Source organism: Vombatus ursinus, unplaced genomic scaffold (assembly GCF_900497805.2).
Source record: "Vombatus ursinus unplaced genomic scaffold, bare-nosed wombat genome assembly UNPS02015414.1, whole genome shotgun sequence".
Taxonomy (NCBI): Eukaryota; Metazoa; Chordata; class Mammalia; order Diprotodontia; family Vombatidae; genus Vombatus; species Vombatus ursinus.
In genome coordinates this window covers 551,884-576,253 of record NW_020955192.1, presented here as the reverse complement: position 1 = coordinate 576,253, position 24,370 = coordinate 551,884, and the positions used below count along the sequence as shown (strand labels likewise).

Genomic DNA, 24,370 nt, shown 5'->3' with positions numbered 1-24,370 from the left:
GCTACAACTATACTAGGTAGATTTTATTCTATCAGAATCCTTGGGGTAATTGGGGAACTTTGGCAATTCTTACTTAATTTATAAGGATGTTGACTGACTATTCTTTTGAAATAACTAAGTTATTTTGTTTACATTTTCTTATATGGTAATGACTAAGAATAAAGTAACAACTTTACCTCAACTATAGGAGAATGCAAAAATACTTCAAGAGAGAAGCGTTGCTTATATAAATTCTGACTCATCCATAGAAGGTAAAATTTATTTCAGATAAGTAATTTCATCTTTTAGGTTCTGAAGTATTTGCTTGTGCACCATCTAAGCTATTCTCTTCTTGTGACCTGTTTGCTATTGCTATCTTTGTTTCCCATTTTATTAGTGAAATGATATACATAGGCAATACCTTTAGTAGACTTAATTTTCACTGGTCTTGCCTGGTTTACTAAGTACATTGTCCAACTGTATTTCTGTCAGTGCAGATACTATAACAGTTTGCTTCCACGTTTTAGTCTTTCTGGGAAACATTGCATGTATTGTTTATTAAAGTACAAGAAAATATTTCACAAAGATACTCTTAAATTGGATGTAGGTCATTTTAAACCTTTGTGGTGGTTGTTTTGTTCCTCCCAAATAAGGGTGCTAAATGAGGTTATCTTTCAAATACCCTGAAGCTCTAAAATGATGAGTCTAGAGACAAGTCAGACAACTTTGGTCTTCAGGTTGTGGTGATTGTCAAAATATACAGGACCTCCCAAAAGTTTTAGTGCAGATTACAGTGTCAAAAGCTGAAAACTGCACTGACTTGAACACCCAGTATAATTATCCCCCTTTACTCTGGATATTTAGGAAATTATCTGGGATTTTTTGGGGTTCTTTTTAATGTTTCAATCCTTGACCTCTGTCTCCTACTTATGAACAACCCAGTTATAGGAAAACTGGCTTCAGCCCTCCTCCAACTTTTAGACATTGCTGACCAAGTGGTGCCTAAACCCTGTTAGTGTTCCTTCTTTCCACTATATCCCCCAAGGTACCTCCACTACTGAAGGCTTTGTAATCCCAGAATCCCCCTAGGAACTACTAGAATAAGAATGTTTTTTCTTTGCTCCTGGTTCTAACCTTTATTGCTAGAGCTTGCCCTCTGGCTATACAGCTGTGTCCTCATTTCCCTTTCCTGAGCAAAGAAGAGTTAATTTCTAAAACTATTGAAATATGCTTATAAATTAAACATTGGAAAATAAAGTTAGAATTGTAAATAATGATATTTAATTTGCACATATCTTTGTTTCTTTCTCAGGCAATTACACCCTTAGAGTGGACTGCACACCCCTTCTCTACAAATTGGTTTATAATCTGACAAAAGAGGTACATAAATGAATCTGTCACAAAATATCAGATAAAGTAAATTTATCAAGCATCTATTAAGCACCTACTATTGTTAAGGCTTTCTGCTAGGAACTAGGGATTAAAAAAAAAGTCTCTTCCTTCAAAGAACTTATTATTAAGTTACTATACAATTGGAAATATACACATTTCATTTAAGATTCTTATATTTGAATGAATTATTTTAAAATCATGACAGTTTGAAATACAGAAACTGTACCAATAGGCATTTGATGTTCCTAGCTGCAGTTAGAATGAATCAGTGTGAAATAAGGCAAGCATTTCTCTGTTTTCACACTTCAACTTTGGTACCTCCCTCTAGTCAACAAACATTAAGAAATTGTGTTTTACATGTCCATGTCACAAATTATGAGTGATCTCCCTAGTTTTTCTCTAGGCAATGATAATACATACAATCATATTGTGTATTCAGCCTAACAGTTGTCATGCAGAGAAAAAGCAGAGTGAGAGGTACATTAGACACTAAACTTAGTGTCAGGATGTCTAGGTTTGAGTCCTGACTCTGATCTTTATCACCTCTCTAAGTTTGGGGAAAACAGCAATTTAGTCTCACTAAACTTGTTTCCTCACCTATAAAATAGGCAGGACAATACTTGCTTCACCTCCCTCGATGGTAGGAAATTGCCTTATAAACCTTAAAGCTTGTTACAAATGAAAATTGTTGTGAGAGAGAGAATACTAAACAGAATACTTGATTTCTCTTCCTGGCTCTATGCTAAGTGACTTTGGACAGATCACTTAACTTCTTCATCTCAGTTTCTCAATCTATAAAATGACCTGAATTGCTTGCCCTGACTGAGATCTTTTGATATAATGGAGATGAAAGTGTTTTGAAAACAGTATAGGACTATTAGGTAATCTACTTCATTTAACATTTCCATTCATTATTTATTAGTCATCAGGTATATGAAGACCTGGGTAGCTAGGTGGTGCAGTCAAGAGGACCTAAGTTCAAAATCTGGCCTCAGACACTTACTAACTATGTGACCCTGGGCAAGTCACTTAACCCTGTTTGCCCAAGTTTCCTCATCTATAAAATAAGCTGGAGAAGGAAATGGCAAATCACTTCAGTCTCTTTGCCAAGAAAACCCCAAATGAGGTCATGAAGAGTCAGATATGATTAAACTGACTGAACAACAACAACAAAATATGAAGACTTGCTGTAGTGCTTTAAGAATCTGTGCTTTTGTCAGTGTATAGGTACTCCCTCAACATATTGTAGCCCTTCTAAGACCAAAAAGAGAATTTTTGTCTAAAAAAATTTATTGGTTTCTTTTTTTAATCACATTCATTACTTGATATATCCTTCACTTCTTCCCTACCCAGAGAGCTGTCCTTTAAACAAAAGATATGAAAGAGAAGGAAAAAAGTTCAACAAAACTAATCCACCACATCCTTCAAGTATGATAATGTATGTAGCGTTCCACAGCTATAGGTCTCCTACATTTGCAAACTCCTCAGGTTCAAATTTGGTCATTATGAGTGCATGGCATTCAGTTTTGATTTTCTTATTTTTTCCGTTTGTATTATTATGGTCATCTCATACATGTACATACATACATATATATATATATATATATATATATTTGTGTGTGTTATATATACATAGATGTGTATATATATGTTCATATATACATGTATATGTTTATGTGTCAACAGTATTACAAATTGAAGAGATGTCAATGAGAAGTTAATGAATGAGGACTGAGAAAAGCTCATCTGATTTTGTATTTGAGAAATCATTAGTGAGAAGCCAATTCTCAGTGCCCTGGGAGATTCTTAAAGCTCTGATGTGGAATAACTCCTGAGTTGAATTCATAGAGCGAGTTTCCTCACTGGGAGCTTCCTTTGCCAATGAAATCCTATCACAAATAGAACTCTTGAAAATTTAAGTGAGGAACTGATGCAAAATGAAGTAAGCAGAACTATAACACCATATAAAGATATTGTACATATCTTTCTGTAGCTGACATAGAGTAATGGACACTGTATTTTGTTAATGTTTTGTGAATTTTTTGGTTTGGATAATCATCATCATCTTTATGTTAAATGTTCCCAGTTCCTTCAATTGATCCTTATATAGTATGAACTCAAGATCCTTCATAAATCCTGGTCTGTATTCCTCAATGTTCTCTAACTTATCAGCGCCCTTCTAAAATGAAATGTGCTTAACTGAACATATTGCTACAGTTGGATTCTGACGAGGGCAAAGTACAGTGGAACTATTACCTTTTTATTTCTGGAGAATAATGCCTCTCAGTACAGTCCACGGTCACATTAGAAGTATTTTTGTTTGGCTAGAATAGCATACATCAACTCATTTTGAACTTGCCATCCACTAAAACTCAGAATATTTTTTTAGATAAACCCATTATACAACCACATCTTCTCATCTTGTACTTGTGATATCAATTTTTAACACAAGCATAAGACTTCTCATTCATTGCTATTCAATTTTATTTTTGTAATTTAGCTAACTGTTTTAGCCTGTCAAGAACTTCATGTATCCAGATCTTCATGGATGCTGACTTTTTATACTAACTGCAGATTGGGCAAGCATACCATCTATCCCTTTATCATCTCTGTGCAGATGACTTCAAATCTATGTATCTACACTTTATTTCTCACTTTAGTTTCTAGGTCACATCACTTCTTGTTATACATTTTCAAATAGATGTCCTGCTAGCATCCTAAATTCAACATAGCCAAAATGGAATTTATCATTTTCGTCCCCTCATTTCAAACTTTTCATTCCTATAAATACTAATCTATTTGTTTTGTGGACACCACTATCCTTCTGGGCACCTAGATTTTCAGCTTGTGTTGTCTTTGACTCCTGCTTTTTCTGTATCTCTTCTACTTATCACTTTCTCTTTGTTTATGTGGCCATTATCCCAATTGACACCTTTGCCTCTCTACTGGACTACTGTAATAGTTATTTATTTACTCTCCCTGCTTCTATTGTCTTCTCTTTTCAATCCATTCTCAACATAGCTGCCCACATAATCTTCCTAAATCCTAAGAGCATGTTAACTTCCCTGCTCAGAAGTCTTCTGTGATTTCCTATTGTTTCTAGTATAAAATACTAACTCCCTTAAGCAGGCATTTAAAGACATCAACATGTGGCTTTAGTGTAACTTTTCAGATGTTTCACAGTACTCTCCCTCATGCACTCCATTTTCCAGCCAAACTGAACCACTAGCAGTTTCCCAAACTCCACATGCTCTCTCCTCTCTCTACACCTTTACAAAGACTATCCGTCATACTTGGAATATGCTTCCTCTTTACAATCGTCTTTCAGAATGTTTATCCTTCTTCAACAATCAGCTTGGTTACCATGAGGCTAGAATATCCACAGTCATAGGCCTGTTAGTTTTGCTGAACCCCTTTTTTCCCTCTTTTTTATTTTTTATTACGAGGAATAACTCATAGGTAGGAGAGGGTTAAGTTATTGTCAAAATGAATAGGATGTTAAAACAAAAGATTTCAACAAAATACAATAAAACATTTTAAAAGAATTCAGGAAAGACTTTAAAGTCACAGGCTTAAAGGAAACCAATAAGGTTATAAGTGATTCAGAAAAAGTCACAGAATAATCACACAAAGTGTATAGGATCATGCCTATTAATTGTGGCAACTTTAAAAGCTGAAAGGGAAAAAAATCCCAATTACAAACTCATAAGTCTTTCCTTGTTTTTCTAAAATGAACCTGCTCATCATTTCTTACAGTACATTAGTATCCATTCCATCACAATCATATGCCACAACTTGTTTATCCATTCCCCAATTGATGGGCATCCCCCTCACTTTCCAGTTCTTTGCCACCACAAAGAGAGTTGCTATAAATATTTTAGAACATATGGATTCTTCTCCTTTTCCCCTGATCACTTTGGGAAACACACTTAATAGTGATGTTGCTGGGTCAAAGGGTATGTACAGTTTTATAACTCTTTGAGCATAATTCCAGATTGCTCTTACAAAGACTTTTAAAACATAGTGGGAGGTAGACACTTAAAACGTTGAAACATAATATTTTGTGGAACAGCTAAGCAGGCATTTCATCTGCACCAAAGCTTTACACTGTCACATCAGACCTTATCCACCTGGCGTTGGTTATCTTCTCTAAGAAGCATTATAGTAGCTACAGGGAGTACCTTCTGATGCCAATGACCTGGATTTCCTAGTGACCCTAGATACACATCTCAAGACCATAAAGTAGATGGGAAGACTAGAAATGTCCATCTTGGGATTGTGGTTCAGCCACTTGTGTTGAAGGAAAGAAACACAAAGTAGAATAGATAATCAGGGCCTTTAAATCCAGTATCAGTTTCACCTAGATGAACACATGCTCTTGCTACCATGTATAAACATTTGCCATAGCAGGGTAGAGGGTGGGGGTAGGAATATAGGGTTCTCCCCCATTGGGAAATCTAAAAGACATCTGTACAAGTTCAAAGCCATCTAGTCAGACTAGAAGAAGAGTGAAAGTGCAATCATTTCTCCATTTAAAGTCCATTGAGTGGGCAGCCCTTACTCCTCATTGTCCAATCCCCTTTGATACAAACCCTGCCCTTCACTCCCTCACACCCAAGCATCTTGGGGTGACATTAGAGGGAAAGCAGCTTAGGAGGACTAATTGGAAGTCTTTGGTTGAGTTGTTTTTTTTTTGTTTTTTTGTTTTGTTTTGTTTTGTTTTTCTTTTGTTTTTAAATTAAGGGACCTACTGGAAAGTGCCAGGGTAAATGTGTCAACAGAAAGGGCCCAGGGCAGGTGTAGCCCCAGAAGGGGGATGTGCCCTAGCAAGAACACATGGCAGAGAGGCCTCCCCTGATGGTACACATTTCACTGTAAAAATTTTCAGAGGGAAAAAGGATGACAAGTTTTTCTCCATTTGTGATCCATTTGATTATTTGTAGTTTGGTGAGATGTCTACTTAATGACTCAAATATTTAAGAGTGCTGGATATCATAAAAATGTTTCGAAATCTTACATAATAATGCTATGAACTCTCAATATATGTTTCTTTTAACTAAAGTTAAGTACTTTATTGTCATTTGGATATTTTGTTCTTCATGCTCTGGAGCTTCAGTTTATTTATCACAAGAAATTTTTATTATAGGGAAATGTCACTGAATATCTTTGTTAGGGAAACTACTTTACAACCAATGTATCTCTCTCTCTCTCTTTCTGTGTGTGTGTGTGTCTTCATTTTGTACACTGTTGCTTCATCTCTGCTTCTACTATATATTTTTCTTGATAAGGAAAATAAAAAATATTAATCTAGTTCTCTGAAATTATTTCTATTGTCATCTTTATCTGAGAAGCAGTCTTTCATAGTTTTGTTATCAGGCTTGAAAAGTATCTGCATATCTGTGAGATTTTCATCTGAAAAGATTTTTACCTTTTAATTTTTCCATTTGCATTTGTCTCAAAAGGGGACCAGACCACTAAGACTGCCACTGAAACTTCATATTAATTGTAATGGTTGACATATAAATGTGTTCTCAGTAAATGAGAAAGGTTCCTTTCATATATAGTTTCCAAAGATGTGATGGACTTCACTTATTTTGTGCCTTTCATTCTACCTCTTGGGGTGACAGTTTGTTGTCAATGTGGGAGAAAAAAAGTGAAGGAAAAACAGATTGTGGCATAACTTAAGGTTATAAGATATAAATTAAAATCTCAACTCTGTCTCAAATACGTGTGTGACTTTGGGTGAGTCACTTTACTTCTTAGATCATTAGATTCCTTAATTTATAAAATGAGATTGGATTAGGTGGCCTAAAATTCCTTCCAACTCGTGATAAAATTTCATAATCTTAGGACCTCTTGGTCAGCTTCTTGAACCAGGAAGCTATTCATCATCCAGATTACTTCTTCTGTTCTCTTTGTTTTTTTTTTCTTGACCTTTTTTTTAGTTTTATTTGTTTTTTCTTGGGCAGAGCACGGCAGAGTTGGGAGGGAGGGGAACATAGGATTTCTCCTTTCTTTTATTTCTTTGTTCACGGCATTAATGGATAATTTTATGTTTTACAATGTAACTTTATGAACTGAGCTGTTGAAACAATTTTATTTATTTATTTTTTTGTGAAATTTTGTGCTACCAAATACTTGTACTTGGAGATTTAATTATTTTGAAAGCCACACCATGGATCCAATGCACAGGCTTCTGGAAGGTATATTCCAAAGAGAATCCTATGGAAAGGATTCTGTAAGGTTCTCAACATTTTGAGAGCATGGGGTGATTGAGACACATTCACAACATGCCTATTTGGAATTTACAACAACCTTTTGAAGTAGGTAAGGGAGCTTTTTTTATATCCATTTTGCACATAAGGAAACAGGAGATTATGGGACTTGCCAAAAACAGTTTAGAATCTGCTAAGTCTACTATATCAGGGAATCTTTGTCCCCCCTTCATTTTATAGAACATTTGTGCTTATTCTCTTAGTTTGTTGCCTTCAAAAACTTTGCCGCGGAGGAAATTTTCTTTCTGACATTCTGAGTGCACACTTAAATGGTGAAAAAAAATGTAGATATTTATATGTAACTAAGAAACAAAATAGGTTGCACTCATGTATTGTGGTGCTAGCAGAAAGAACTTTGGATTTGGAGGGAGAGTCTCCAGGTTTGAATCCTGGTCTCTGGTACTGACTATCTGTCATGTTGGGCATTTGTTTCACCTCTCAAGACAAATTCTTCATCTGAAGATAACAGGGTTGGGTTAGATGATCTCTAAGGTCCCTTTCCCTCTAAATCTATGTAATTTTGTGATTTCTAATTGGTAAGTTTAAAAGCTACAGACTGAAAACCATATTCTTAAAGTACTTAAATTGAACATAACAGTTTCCATAAAGAGCAGGTATGTAGTAGTGAAAGACAGTAAGAGAGGTAGGGGAAAAAATAATGTAATTCAGAGTTCTGTAATTCAGTGTCCCTCATTAGCCTAAGTTATAGATTTGTTGATTCGTTGAAATTAAAAGTCAGAAGAGATCTTAGAGATTATCTAGTCCAACTCTTTACTTATAGCTGATAAAACTGAGGCCCAAGAAGAAAAGTTATCGGGGCAGCTAGGTGGCGCAATGGATAGAGCACTGGCCCTGAAGTCAGGAGGACCTGAGTTCAAATGTGACCTCAGACCAAACACTTGCCATGTACTAGCTGTGTGACCTTGGGCAAGTCACTTAACCCCAATTGCCTAAAAAAAAAAAAGAAGAAGAAGAAGAAGAAAAAGAAAAGTTACCTGCCTATGGGTGAACAGATAGTCAGGACTTGAACCAAGGGCTCCAGACTCTTGGATCTTACTATTCCATCGCATCGCTTCACTTGGTTTAGGCACCATTTTTTCTCTGTCATTAATTATGTTTTTTCCTACCCCCTTACATCCAGCCCGATATGTAAAAAACTGGTGACAGCATATTCAGAGTGTGATGTTGTAGAAGAGGAAGGCCTAGGAGTTAGTAGACTTCCTTCTAGTTCTACCTTTCCCAAAATAATTAGGCAAGTCTTTGGATCTCTTTGGGCCTTAGAATCTTCCCTGCAAATTCAGAGGATTTTGTCAAGTGATCTCTGAATCCCCTTCCCACTCTAAAGTTCTGTGTTTAAAAGTAAAAATTGGCTAATTTCAAAGAGATAGGGAAAGTCAGAACAGAATTAGGTTTGTCAGTCTGGGCCAGAGTTAAGGTTCTTGATAAAAACAAAAAAATTAGGTGAGCCATCATTTTGGTAAACATTTCCTGTAGCCACAGGTCCAGACAGTTTTTCTTTCCCCCTCCAGCAAAGGAGCAGATGCTAAGGTTTAGTTTATTCCAAAATACGTCACTGAGAAAACTGGATTGTGGTTTTTGCCTAGTCCTGTGATTTCATCAGTAAAAGAAATTCCCCACATGGCAACTGTTATCATTGATAGAGATTGGCAACTTCTCTGTAACTTTTATAGACTGAGAGGGTTCTTGGGATACTGAGACGTTAAACCTCTTGTGATTATATTAAACTCAGTTCTGTTTTCATCTAAAAATTAATTACATTCTCTCAGAAAATGAACTTCATCTCTAGTCAGGAATAGTGTTTTGGTGGACTTTGGCTATGAGCTTACTCTTGTAAGTTACTAAATAAGCTTCCCTAACATGGATCATATCCAGCCTTCTTAGGACTGCCCCATATCCTTTTAAGCAAAAGTTACCAAAGTACAAATTTTGCCCAAAGTTTTTAGTTAAAGAAAAGACAAAATGCCAAAAATATTTTTTAAAATTTTGCAAGTCTTTTAAAAAAATGCTTAAAAAAAAGACTTCCATCTTTAACAGTAATGTGGTAAAAACAACCACCTGGGAGATAACTTTTTGCATACTTGCAAATAGGCACTTATCTGCAAATGAGCCTTAACTTATAATATTAAGTTGGAATGGATACAAACAGACACATTTACATAAAGGTTTATGGAATCTAATTTACAAAATGCTATTTCATAATAACTTTTAAAAATTCAATTTAACATGTATATATGTAGGTATTGTTGTTTAGTCAATTTTTCAGTCGTATCTGTGACCTCATTTGAGATTTTCTTGGCAAAGATACTAGAGGGATTTGCCATTTCCTTCTCTAGCTCATTTTACAGATAAGAAAACTGAGGCAAACAGAGTTAAGTGATTGCCCAGGATCATAGAGCTAGTGTCTGAGGCCAGATTTGAATTCAAGATGAGTCTTCCTGACTCCAGGCCCAGCACTCTATCTACTGTGCCACCTAGCTACCTTTGGGTATATATAAGGATACACACATTTTTTTTTGTAGCAGCACAATTGATTATACTTTTGCTTCTGATTTCCCAATACGTGTTTTACCTCTCCAGATTGCCAGTCCTGATGATGGTTTTGAAAGCAAATCTCTTTATGAAAGCTGGTTGAAAAAGGACCCTTCACCTGAAGATAACAATATTCCTAGGTAAATTTTTTAAACATATGTCTTGTGTGTACTAGAAAATGAACAGTGGATTTCACTTACTCCTTGATGGCCTAAAAAGTATAACTTCTAAGAAACTCTTTTTTTCTTTTTTCTTTCATTGGGATGGGCATTAGGAGGGAGAAAAAAATTTTTTTTGTATTGAGGTGAAAGGTGCTACATATGTGAAATATTGGTTGCACTTTCAGATGAGATCACTAAATTATTTTACCTGTTTCACTTTGTTACAAGATACATCTTATCGGGTGGAAGTAATCTGTAAATGTTTATAATGTAATAACAAAATACATTAATAAAACAAAACAAAAATAAATCTAACCCTACCCCTAGTTTTCCCTATCTCTGCCCTATACTCCAGTCTACACCATTGAGTAGGAGAATGGGTATATGGCAAAACCAATGTAAAGTTGCCCATTTATTTTAGGGTGATTTTATATTCATCACTGATTTTCACCCTCATATGCAATAACAGCATAAAAGCTAGATAATGGCTCATTAATTTAGTATATTTAACTACAACTCAGAAATATTTCATTTCATTTTTTCTCTATAGCTATTTCCCTTTATTCATTTTATGTCATTTTTCTTCATTATATGTTCACTTCTAGAACCAGCCAGTAGAACAAGAGGTTCCTAACCTTGCAAAAGCTGTATCAGAAAGTTTAGTTTCATTCCCTCTTCTTCAATTGGATTTTCTAGCAGATTTGAGTAGTGTGACTAAATCTGCCTTCAGCTATTTTCTTTCTTAATAAAATAAAAAACAAAAACTCACCAGTATTGTCTGTATTACTAAAATGAAAATAAGATGCATTTAGTTTTGCCAGGACTGAAATTCTCTAACATTTTATGGGGAAAAGAATACTTACGTGAATTGTGGTTTTCATCTAGTCCTGTGATTTCATCAGTAAAAGAAATCTGTAGCATGACAACTTTTACCATGGATATAGATTAGCAAATTGTCTGTAATGTTTTCAATTGAGAGAGTTGCCTGAGGTTAAGCCTCTCATTATTATATTAAATGTAAAACAGTTCTATTTTCATCCAAAAATTAAATTCTCTTAGAATATTTTTCTGTCTCCTATCAGGAATAGAGTTGTGGTAGACTTAGGCTATGAGTTATTGTGGAAAGTTGACTTCATATTGATTTTTTTTTATGTATAGAATAAATAAACTAGGATCTGGGAGTGATTTTGAAGCTTATTTTCAGAGGCTGGGAATTGCTTCAGGTAGAGCCCGTTATACTAAGAACAGGGTAAGCCATTTTATTATCTGGAGTAAGAATTTTATTCTATATACATATATGAATAATATTTTAATAAATAGTAAAATGAATAATAATACATAATAAAGTATATGCCTATGTGTGTATATAAATAGCTATCTATAGTATACATACATTATATATGCATATGTATGTATATATGTTTGTGTATATATAGGTCAACTAAGCAAATGCTGCCACTTTTGATGACCTATACTGGGTGAACAGGTTTCCTGGTTCCATTCTTTTCTAAGTTCCTATAGACTATGAAGTGTTATTTCATGCCTTGTGAATTACTACATCTGAAATATGCTAGTGCTGTAGTAGTGAGGAAATCAGTGCATACATAGTTCTACTATCTATCTACTATCTACTATCAGGATTTGAAGGAATCTCAGAGCCTAACTAGTCAAATCCATATCTCAAGAGAAATCTCCTCTACAATGTCCCCAAAAAGTGATCAATCATCTGTCCTTTGCATAAAGACTTCTAGTTTGGAGGGACCTACTGCCTCCCAAGGTGACCCATTTCACTTTAGACAGCTCTAGTTGTTAAAACAGATTTCCTTATATCAAGGCTAAATTGGCTTCTTTGTAATTTCTACCCTTTGATCCTAATTTTGCCATCTGGAACCAAATAAAATAAATCTGTTCACTCTTCTGAGAGCCAGCCCTTCAAATGCTTGAAGATAACTATCATCTCCCCTCTCAAGCTTCTCTAGGCTTAACATTCCTAGTTCTTTTAATTGATCCTGATGGAGATCAAATGAGATTTTGGCAAATTTTAAAGTGACACATAGAATCAGTTACTAGTAGTATTGTTGTACAAGAATAGTCACATTTGTAATGTCTATCTCAGATAGTTTGTGGTTGAGGCTTTCATTTTTTCATTTTGAAAATCTCAATTATTTTATATGTGAATTATATTAAAATACAACTTTTTTTATGAAACCAGTTATCAAAAATGTGTGAGAACTATTTTAAAATTTTGTGTAAGCAGAATTTTTGTGACCCATAAAGTTTGTAAAATAAGGTTTGAGGCATTTTCAAATTATTGCGCATTTGGTTTGTGGAGTTTTAGAGCATTAAGATTTTATAAAATCAGTCATCAAATATTTATTAAGTGACTATTAGATCCAGGAATTGAAAATATGAGTACAAAAGATAAAATATTTTCTACTTACATTCTAATGGGAGAGATAAGTGAATATACAAGTATATACAGCTTAATATAAATGCAAACATATACAAGGATAACAAAAAATATACAGAATCACAGAATGTCAGAGTTGGCAGAGAACCCTAAAGCAACCATTTACTCCAACCAGTTATCTGAGCAAGAAATCCCTTCAGATGTTTTACAGTGTTTTCTTAAATTTATCTAGGGGAAAGAAACTCATCACCAACCCATTACCCATTCCACTTTTGGACCAACTGTTAGGAAGTTTTTTTTTGTTTGTTTGTTTTTGTTTCATTTTATTTTGTTTACTTCAATTATTTAATGTTTTCACTTAATTGTGGAGAAGGCTATAGTGACATATGAATATAATTTTTTCACAATTGCTTTTTTATTTTCACTTAAAGTTTTTAACATATGTCTTTGCTTTTTTCCCCCCACCCTAGAAAACAGACAAGTTCAGTAGCTATCCAGTTTACCACACTATTTATGAGACTTTTGAGCTGGTCGACCAGTTTTATGACCCTACCTTTAAGAAACAACTTGCTGTAGCCCAGTTACGAGGAGGACTAGTATATGAACTTGCAGATTCCAGAATCATTCCTTTCAATATTCAAGACTATGCAAAAGCTTTAGAGAACTATGCTACCAGTATTTATAATTTATCCAAGAAACATGACCAACAATTGAAAAACCATAGAGTATCATTTGGTAAGTAGTAGTTGACATTTTTTGTGGGTCAGACTTAAGAAATTACCTTCTTTCATAAAAATTTGATAATTACTTCCAATAATCATTATCATTATTCAGTTATTTGTTTTAATATTAAATTGGACTGATTCCTAAAAATAAATTTGGCAAAGGAATGTCTGTCACAGAAAATAAATTCCAAACCAAATTCTGCTCATTTCAAGAGGCAGCAATTGAAGGTACCTGAACAAATATCCATGAGGATTACTAGTTAAAATTTGCCTGCTCTTCCAATTTGCTTGCTTTTCCAAAATTTGCCTACTCATAAATATGTGATAAGATCTGATGTAAATGATGAGATTTCCATAACCAAATTGGTTCATTCCTTGAAACTGATAAACAAACTATGTATGTAGCATGTTTCTTCTTGGGTGGATAAGTGCTGGAAACATCAGGTATGTAAATGTCTTTCCTATATCACTGCCCTTGTAAAGAATTAAAACTGAGCTGCACCTATAATATCTGTAACCAGTACTTACAAGGCTTGTGATAGAGTTTTTAATCATTGCATAAAGGTTTAAAGAGAATATTAATATAGCTTTGAAAAGCTACAAAATCGATATTACTGGTATTATTTTCCATATTTATTAAGAACAAAGCTTTGCTGAAGCCATATTTATTTGAGGCAAGGATGATTATTTTATACCCTGAACATGTGAGTCCATGTTCACTTTTAAAAATACATGATAATTCTTAATTCTGTTCTACATTACTATTTTTAATTGCATGTAAGATTACTAACTATAGTTTTTGGAAGACTTTGGCTTTTTTTTATAGCACTCTTGCCATATGGAGAATATGTTTAGATGGTCGAGTGCCCACTTAATATGCAAAGAGGTATCCAGATAGATGCCTGAATCCTCCACTTTACAGGGTACCCGCTGTGTGGAGTGGTAGAAAAGCATTGGGATTAGGAGTCAGAAACTTGATTTTTAATCCCAGCACTTCCATTTGCTACTTGTGTGACTTTGAACAAGCTCTTTCCCCATTCTAGGACCTCAGTTTCCTCACCTGTAAAATGAAGGGATTAGACTAGTTGAGCCCTTAGGGATCCTCTTCAACTCTAGCTGGTACAATATTATGATTTTCCATGGTCAGTGACTACTGTTGTTAAGGAATAAGCCATGCTATAGCGAAAAGTTAGTGATCTTAAATGTAAGATGAATAAAAAATCTGCTACCTGACTCAGATAATTCTAAAATTATTTAGAAATCCCTGTTTCAAGGGAAATTCTTATGATTCAGATGTAGGTATGGGGTTGGGGGTGGGAGTGAGGAATGAGAAACTTATATAGTTGGCATGTTATGGGTACCTAATGATTTTAAAGAAGGAATGTTTCTTTCTATAATGCTTAAAGATGTTTTTGAATTGTGTCAATAATAATAAAATAATAACGTAGCATATTTGTAGTTCTTTACTTTTTGCAAAGTACTTTAGATTAATAGTCTTATTTCAACTTCATAATGACCCTGTGGAATAAGGAATCTGATTATCCACATTTTGCATATGAGGAAACAGGTTTAGAGATGTTGAAGTTGCCCAGAGTTAAACAGCTTGTAGGTTTCAAACCCCATTGAGTCTTCAGAAACTGTATGACTTAATGCGTCCAACAATGAAATTGTTTATTATTATCATTGATTTGGCTGCATATATTCACCTCTTCACAATGTTCTTATTAGTCATTCTTGCAAATGATTTGTGGCTGATAGATGTACAAAGGAGTAAAGCAGAAGTAAGAGGGCAAAGGGGAATGGGATGTGTTTTACCAAATATTTATCCTGATCCAGGTATAATTTTACCCAAGCATTTTTTATAAAGCAAAAAAAAAAATGTGTTAGTTCTACCCCTCAATGTCAGGTAGATATACATATATGCATATTTATGCATATACATAAGTGTACATGTGTATATATGCATATATGTGTTCACATACACATAATTTGTGTGTGTACATGTCTATATATCATCACAATCATTTTCATTTGTTAGTATCCTGATGCTGTACTTCAGTTAATCAGTAATTGGCAAGCTCTTATTTAAGTGCCCACTAGAGCCAGGCACTCTGCTAAGCAATGGGCTTACGAAGACTAAAAAAATTAAACAATTTCTGCTCTCAAGGAATATACATTCTATTAGGGAGATAACATGTATGTATCTAAGTAGTGTGGAAAGCAAATATAAATTAGTGGAAGATAGGGAGGGAGAGCATTGGTGGTTGAGGGAGTGGCTTAAGAAATGCTTTCTGTAAAAGTGGTTTTTGAGCTGTGGGAGTGCATTACAAGCATGGGACATGAATAGTGCGAAACCATAAAGAAGAAAAATGAAGTGTCAGGTGAGGAATGGAAGAGAAGATAAGTTTGTTTAGACTCTAAATGTAGTACCAGAAATAATGTAATGAAATTGTAAAGATAGGTTGAGATCAGATTGTCAAGGCCTTAAAAAGACAAACAAAGGAGTTTATATTTTTATCGTAGAAGCAATAGGGAAGCCACTACCACTGAAGTTTGTTGAGGAAAGGAGTTACGTGGTCAGATCTGTATTTAAGAAAAAATCACTTTGGCAACTGCGTAGAGGATAGATTGGAACTGAGAGAGATTGAATTAGGGAGATCAACTAGGAGATCATTGAAAAAATCCAGGAAAGATGTGATGAGAATTTGGACTAAAGTGATGGCCATGTTGAAGAGAAGGAATCAAATGTAAGAGATGTTGGGAAGCAAGAAGCAGTAGTGTTTGGCAAAGGATTCAACATATAGAGAAAGGAGGATAAACCTGGAAGAGTAGAATGACAGCGTCCTTAACAGAATGATGGAAGTTTGGTAGAACAGAGTGGGGAGAGATATATATACTCTCTTTTTTTGGACACATTAAGTTTGAGATGTCGTGGGGACATCCACTCTGACATTAGCTTCTGGTGTATCACTGAATGTATGGGACTAGAGCTTAGGAGAGAGACTGGGATTGGACATATAGATCTGTGAGTTATTTTAAACCCATGAGAACTACTGAAGTCACCAAGAAAGTGTATAGAGAAAACTGAGCCAATGACAGAGCCTTGGAATGCTTATACCATTGGGGTAATTTTACAAATCACAGCAAAGAATGCGGTTAGGCAGATAGGAGGGAAACCAAGAATGAAAGAATAAAAAAGTGTTTATTTAATTAATACTTACTATGTGCAAAGCACTGTGCTAATAAGCACTGGGGATACAAATAGAAAAGTAAGAAAGTTTCTGATTTAAGGAGCTCAAATTCAAATGATACAGAAGGTTTCAGCTGCTAATTGGATAGAAAATTCCCATGGTCCTTAGGGTACAGAGGTAAAACAGATGAATAATATATCATCTCTAATTTCATGTTTACTGAAAAAATCATCAGTTTCTAGTGTTGATTCACTTAACAGTGTCAAGAACTTTGGGGGCAAACTCTTTTCTGGGTCTTCAGTGGCTATACCTGCAGAACTCATGAAGGCAGTTAGTTGTCAGGTCATATCTCTATGAGGGTTGCTTCCCAGGGTGATGTCTCTGAGGGTTGGGCTGGAAGTAGGACCAGTGGCCTGGGGTATCCTGCCACCATTCTTGGGTTTATGTGCCAATTGGTGCCGCATGTTATCAGTTAGCGCGTATATTTCTTCACAAGGATTTCTCCATTAAATATGAAGAATGACCTGGAAGTAGGACTGATAGTTTTAGGAGAAATTAATATTTCCAAGGCTTTTGAGTTTAGGATCCTGGGGTATCTCTATTGTGGTCTGAGGAGAGGTGGTGGTCGAACTGGTGGTGATAGTTTGACTTGCCTGGCACAAACTGCCTCCTAGATCTCCCACAGGGCTCCTCGCTAATTCACCTAGGTTGGTTTGGCTTCCCCATAGGTGACAGTCAGTCAGTACTTGGAGGGATGACTAGCCTCTTCTTTCTAAGAGTTGCTTCCTTGGATGGCTGTGGAGATGGGATAGAAGTAAGACTGGAGGTCGAGGAAGGATAGGCCTTCTTCTGTTCTTAAGGTGCTTGGGTTCTGGTACTGAGCTGTCTGTAAAGAGGTGGTGGTCAGGGTGGTGGTGATAGTCTGACTTGCCTGGCCAAGCTTCCTGCTGCAGTATACCTTTATGCTTCATGTAGGAAGTAATTTTCCAGGAGAGAGTAATGTCACAAGAGCCCAGAGAGACAAGAATACCCAGGAGAGGATGGCAAACAGTGTCAAATGTAGCAAAGAGGCCAAGAAGGATGAAGACCAAGAAAAGACCATCAGATGTAGCAGTTAAGAGATTCTTGGTAACTTTAAGAGAGATAGTAGGGTATAGTGAAGGCTTTTGAGAGGGAGGGCGGATGATTGGGAGTACAATCTAGTTGGGAAGATAAGAGGGTCCCTCTTGAGGGTTTGGCCTTGGAAAGGAGAAGAGCTACACCTCATCAAGAGACTAGAGGAAGGAAGTGAATAGGGATCAGAGGATCAAGCACAAGAGAAGAGGGAATTCATGGGAAAAAATGGTCTCAATTGGATGACCATCAACAGTATAATGAAGACATGCTCTCTTTCCTTGAAAACTTGGATGTCTGAAGAAAATTCTCTGATTTTTACCACGATGAGGCCAACACCATTAACTTGGATTTTTAGTTTTCCAGGCATGTCAGTTTTGCCATAGATTGCCATTTAGGTGAGGTTCCAATTTGTAATCTTTTTCAGTTCACATCATTAATCAACTGATAAGCTTTTATTAAGCACTTACTATATGCCAGGTATTATCCTAGGTGCTTAGAAACAAATGCTTACCTATATGTAATGAAACTTATATACAAACTAAATACAAAGTAGTTTGGGGAGAAGGGGTAGAGCGCTAGCAGCTGAGGTGTTCAAGAAAGGCCTCATGTAGAAAAAGTCACTTGAGTCAAGTTTTGAGAGAAGATAGGAATTCTAGGAGGTAGACATGAGGAGGGGGTGTATTCCAGGCATGGGAACCAGTATGTGCCCTGTGAAATGGCACCAAAAAAGGAAGTGGAACAGTTCAGTTGACTAGTTTGACTGTAATGAAAGGGGTAATAGTGATTAATAAGCCTACAAAGGTAGGGGTGAAGGCAGATTATGAAAGGTTTCACTTTTATCTTTATGCAGAGTTTGAGCAATGCTGCAGTTTAGGTAGTCTGTGTGGGTGTATGTCCCTGTTACTGTTTGAGCTGTGTTTTTTTTTTTCCTACCATTTACAGGCTTTCTAAGATTCTTGGCTGCTATCCTCTCAAAAACAAATTTTAATCCTGTTCCATTTTCATACAACACCTACTTGCTAAAGACATTTGCTAATCACCTCCATGATTCTGCAGGAACTGTTAGCTAAAAAATAGGGGGAAAAAAGAACTTTTTAGGACCATCTGGAAAGGGGAGGTATAGATAGGCAAGTGAGCCTGTGAAATGTGAAGCACTTTTAAGAGTATTGGCTCTTCCTCTGACATTACTCTTCCAAAAACCTGTACTTCTTTTTCCTTTTAAAGATTCCTTATTTTCTGCTGTGAGAAACTTCACAGATGCTGCTGCAGATTTTCATAGAAGACTTGCACACATTGACTTTAATAAGTAAGTTTAAAATGCCAGGGCACCAAACCTTTTTATGAAAGAAATCTGTGGAATAACAAAATCTGTCAATGTATATTGATAAAGCATTTAAATGATGGAGCCTGAAACCCTAGGACACAATATGGATAAATGATGAAACTTTAGGATCTTACATACTAAAAATGATTGGAATTAATTGATGGTTCTTTGGATACATGTCTATTTGTAGAGTCTCTTACTGTAGCATGAGGTTTGTGATATGCAAACCTTGGGCTATGAATTACTGGGTGAACTTTTACATGTCATCTAATAACTTCAAAGGTGATATGAGAATGAGAAACAGTTATATTTGTTACATAGTGATGATAACTTTGCCAGTAAAGTATTGAATGAGAGACATCATTGTGGTGGACAAATGATATATTATTCACCTCATTTAAGCTTAATTATGTCTTGCCTCTTTTTTTTTTTAATTCCTTTGAAATGTTTTGGTGGTAAAAGTGATTACTTTTTTTTCTTCCTTACAGCCCAATTGCAGTGAGAATTGTGAATGATCAGTTGATGCTGTTGGAAAGAGCTTTCATTGATCCCCTTGGTTTACCTGGAAGGCAATTCTATAGGTAAGATGGTGGAGATGAACCTTTAGTGGGTACAAGGTACCATACACAGACCCAAATGTACACAGTGCAGTGGATCTTAAATCTCTTTTAGAATGATGGAATACAGTTGAGTAGAAAGGTTTATATATACTGAAAGCCACATGGTTAAGATAATGTGTCTCCTGTAACAGTATGTATGTTTGGTGTACCTGATGTATTTTATATTACCTTACATAGAATGGAACTCTGTAAACGTTTAATTAATTGAAAGAGAAGTCTCTTCATTTAGTGATATAAGGGAATAAGTATTAGGAGTAATAAATAGTTAAAATACAGTTCATAATAATTCACTATAATAAATCACTGATGTATAGTACTTTTTGGTTTACAAAGCACTTTATTCATGACATCTCTGTGAGAGAAACTGTATTATTATATTTTATTTTTTCCCATTGCATGTCAAGAAAATTTTTAGCATTCATTTTTACAAGATTTTGAGTTCCAATTTTTTCTCCTTCCCTACCTCCCCTCCCTTCTTCTGAAAATGGTAGGCAGTTTGATATAGTTTATACATGTGCTGTCATGTAAAAATATTTCTATATTAGTCATAATTGTGAAAGAAGAAACAGATCAAAAGAAAAAAAACATGGGGAAGAATAAAGTAAGTGGGAAAAAATATGTTTCAATCTGCATTGAAAGTCCATCAGTTCTTTACCAGGATATGAACAACATTTTTCTTCGTGTGTCCTTTGTACTTGTCATGGATTATTGTGTTGCTGAGAAGAGCTGAGTCATTCATAGTGACCATCACACAATGTGGCTGATATTGTGTACAATGTATTACTGATTCTGCTCATTTCACATTGCTTCAATCCATACAAGTCTTTCCAGTTTTTTCCGAAATCTGCCTGTTCATTTTTTATTGCACAATAGTATTCCATTACATTCATATAACACGACTTGCTCCGCCATTCCCCCAATTCCCCTCAAAATCGCTACCACAAAAAGGGCTGCTATAAATATATTTGTACTTGTGAGTCTTTCCCTTTTTTATGATCTGTTTGGGATACAGAACTAGTAGTGGTATTACTGGGTCAAAGGGTATGTCCAGTTTGGTTGCCCTTTGGACATAGTTCTAAATTGCTCTCCAGAATGGTTAGATCAGTTCACAACTCCATCAACCTTCTTTGCCTATTTTTCCAAATATTTTATATAGTATTGTAATTACTTTTTCTTAAATGTTTAGTAGAATTCACTTGTGAACCCATCTGGCCCTGGGGATTTTTTTCCTAGGGAGTTCATTGATGACTGGTTCAGTTTCTTTTTCTAAGTTAGGGTTATTTAAGCATTCTATTTCCTGATCTGTTAATCTAGGTAATTTATATTTTTGTAAATATTTATCCATTTCTCTCAGATTATCAGATTTATTGACATATAATTGGGCAAAATATTTTCTAATGATTGCTTTAATTTTTCCTTCATTGGTGGTGATTTCACCTTTTTCATTTTTGACTGGATAATTGTTTTTCTTCTTTCTTTTTTTAAATTAAATTAATCAATTTCTTATCTATCTTATTGTTTTTTTTTTATAAAACCAGCTTTTAGATTTATTTATTCACTCAATTTTTTTAACTTCCAATCATTAATATTACCTTTGATTTTCAGGATTTCTAATTTGCTGCCCAATTGGGGATTTTTAATTTGTTCTTTTTCTAGTCTTTTTAGTTGCATGTTCAATTCATTCATCTGTTCTTTTTCCATTTTGTTGATGTGAGAATTTACAGAAATACATTTTCCCATAAGTACTGCTTTGGCTGCATCCCATAAAATTTGGTATGTTGTGTCACTGTGGTCATTCTCTTTAATGAAATTATTGTTTCTAATGATTTGTTCTTTGACCTACTCCTTCTTTATGATTAGATTATTTAGTTTCCAATTAATTTTAAATCTATATTCCCACTGCCATTTGTTGAATGTAATTTTTATTGCATTATGATTTGAAAGGAATACATTTAATATTTCTGCCTTTTTACATTTGATCTTGAGATTTTTATGCTCTACTACATGGCCAGTTTTTGTGTAGATGCCATGGGCTGCTGAGAAAAAATGTATACTCCTTTCTGTTCCCATTAAGTTTTATCCAAAGGTCTGCCATATCCAACTTTTCTAAAATTCTATTTACCTCCTTAATTTCTTTCTTGTTTATTTTTAGGTTGGATTTATTGAGTTCTGAGTTGAGGTCCTGCAGTAGTATGGTTTTGCTGTCTATTTCTTCTTGTAACTCACTTAACTTCTCCTTTAAGAATTAGATGCTATACCACTTGTTGCATATATGTTTAGTATTGATATTGCTTCATTGTCTATGGTACCTTTTAGCAAGATGTAGTTTCCTTTTTTATATCTTTTAATTAGGTTTATTTCTGCTTTTACTTTGTCTGAGATCAGGATTGCTATCCCTGCTTTTTTTTTTTTTACTTCAACTGAAGTATGATAGATTCTGCTACAGCCCCTTACCTTTACTCTGTGTGTGTGTGTCTCTTTGCTTCAGGTGTGTTTCTTGTAAATAACATATTGTAGGATTCTGGTTTTTGATCCATTCTGCTGTCCACTTTTGTTTTATGGGAGAGTTCATCCTATTCACATTACAAGTATAATTACTACCTATTTATTTCCCTCCTTTCCTGTTCTTCCTCCTGTCTGTCCTCTCTCTCCTTTCACCCTTTCCCTCCTCACCAGTGTTTTGCTTCTGTCTACCACCTGCCCTGATCTGCCCTCCCTTCTGTGAGACTCCACCCCCCATTTTATTTGATCTCCTCCCCTCCTACGTTCCTGTCAGGTAAGATAGATTTCTATATTCAACTGATTTTGAAATAATATACACAATTTTTTTTTAAATTTCCTTGAGCCAATACTGATTAAAGTGCAAGCCACACTTATCGCCACCTTTCTATTTCGCCTCCACTGTAATAGTTCTTTCATGCCTCTTTGTGTAAATAATTTACCCCATTTTATTTCTCCCTTCCTTCTGTACCCATTGTATTCCTCTTACTCACCTGTTATTTTTTTGTATCATCCCCTCATTCACCTAGTATCATCATCCTATGTAGGGATGTAAGTAGTTTAGCTCTGTTGAATCTCTTATGTTCTTTTCCCTTTTTATCGGTTGATGCTTCTCTTGAGTCTTGATATTATAGGTAATATTTTTGGTTTAGTTGTGGTCTCCTTATGAAAGTTTGAAACCCTCCTATTTCATTGAATGACCATTTTTTTTTACCTTGGTTTATTATGTTTAATTTTGTTGGATAAGTGATTCTTCACTGTAGTCCTAGCTCCTTTGCCTTCCAGAATATCATGTTCTGTGACCTCTGATCCTTTAATGTTGTAGCTGCCAAGTCTTGTATAATCCCGATTGTGACTCCCCTATATTTGAGTTCTTTCTTTCTGGCCACTTGTAGTATTTTCTCCTTGACCTGATAGTTCTGATAGTTCTGAAATTTGGCTATAATGTTCCTTGGAGTTTTTATCTTATTTTTCCTGAGGTGATCAGTGGATTCTTTCAATGCCTGTTTTGCCCTCTGGTTCTGGGACATCAGGGCAGTTTTCCTTGATAATTTCTTTAAAGATGCTGTCCAGGTCCTCCTTTTGATTATGGTTTTCAGATAATCCAACGATTCTGATATTATCTTTCCTGGATTTGTTTTCCAGGTCAGTTGTTTTTCCCATGAACTATTTAACATTTTCTTCCATTTCTTCATCCTTTTAATTTTGTTTGATTGATTCTTGAGATCTCATAGTGTCATTAGCTTCCACTTGCCCAATTCTAACTTTTTTATTGTTTTTTTTATTGTTTTCCTCAATTAGCTTTTGTACTTTTTTTTTTTTGCATGTGTTCAGTTGTACTCTTTAAGGAGTTGTTTTCTTCAGTGGATTTTTGTATCTCTTTTTCCATTTGGCTAATTCTACTTTTTAAGCAGTTTTCCAAACTGTTGACTCTTTTTTCATAATTCTTTTACATCACTCTCATTTCTTCTTCCCATTTTTCTTCTACCTCTCTTGTATGATTTTTAAGCTTCTTTTTGAGTTCTTCCATAAGTTCTTTTTGGACTTGAGACTACTTGCCATTTTTCTTTGGAATTTTGGCTGTAGGTGTTTTGATATCGTGGTCCACTTTTGAGTTTGTGTCCTGGTGTTCCCCTGTCGCCAAAACTCTAGATGGTCAGATTCGCTTTTTGTTGTTACTTGCTCTTTTTTGGGGGCATTTTTCCTTTATTTTAAATTTGATCTCTGCTCCCAGGGTGGAAGGGGCTCTCTCTCAGGTTCCCCACCCCATCAAAGTGATCTCCAGATTCAAACTTGAAGCCTTTTCACATAAATATTTCCTTGATATATATTAAGAATTTTACATTTGTTGAGGACCAGTGATATTTTGATATTATTGGAGAAAGGTTCTATAATATGAAATAGCCATTCAGTTTGTTTTGTGGTGGAGCCGTATAGCTTAATGTAAGCCGTATACATCAAGTGGTTAAATAAATATTTGAGTTTGACTAATTTTGTAACCACACAGTTCTTTTTAGTAGAAATGATAATGAACTTAAAACTAAGTAGAACCACAGTAGATTTGAACTATCCCCCTAAAAAAGGACACATTTTATATGAATTATCCTTGAAAGTATTGCATTGGTGT

General features: G+C 35.1%; 1 protein-coding gene across 2 annotated transcripts in view; it reads left to right on the top strand.

Moving 5' to 3' along the window:
- NAALAD2 (N-acetylated alpha-linked acidic dipeptidase 2) overlaps positions 1-24,370 on the top strand; it is a 96,102-nt gene that overhangs the window by 53,031 nt on the left and 18,701 nt on the right. For both annotated transcript variants that reach the window (XM_027847562.1, XM_027847563.1), the window contains 7 exons: positions 188-251; positions 1,292-1,359; positions 10,245-10,336; positions 11,516-11,606; positions 13,238-13,502; positions 19,024-19,105; positions 19,612-19,704. In XM_027847562.1, the coding sequence (XP_027703363.1) occupies positions 188-251; positions 1,292-1,359; positions 10,245-10,336; positions 11,516-11,606; positions 13,238-13,502; positions 19,024-19,105; positions 19,612-19,704 (755 nt within the window). The remainder of the gene's footprint in view (positions 1-187; positions 252-1,291; positions 1,360-10,244; positions 10,337-11,515; positions 11,607-13,237; positions 13,503-19,023; positions 19,106-19,611; positions 19,705-24,370) is intronic.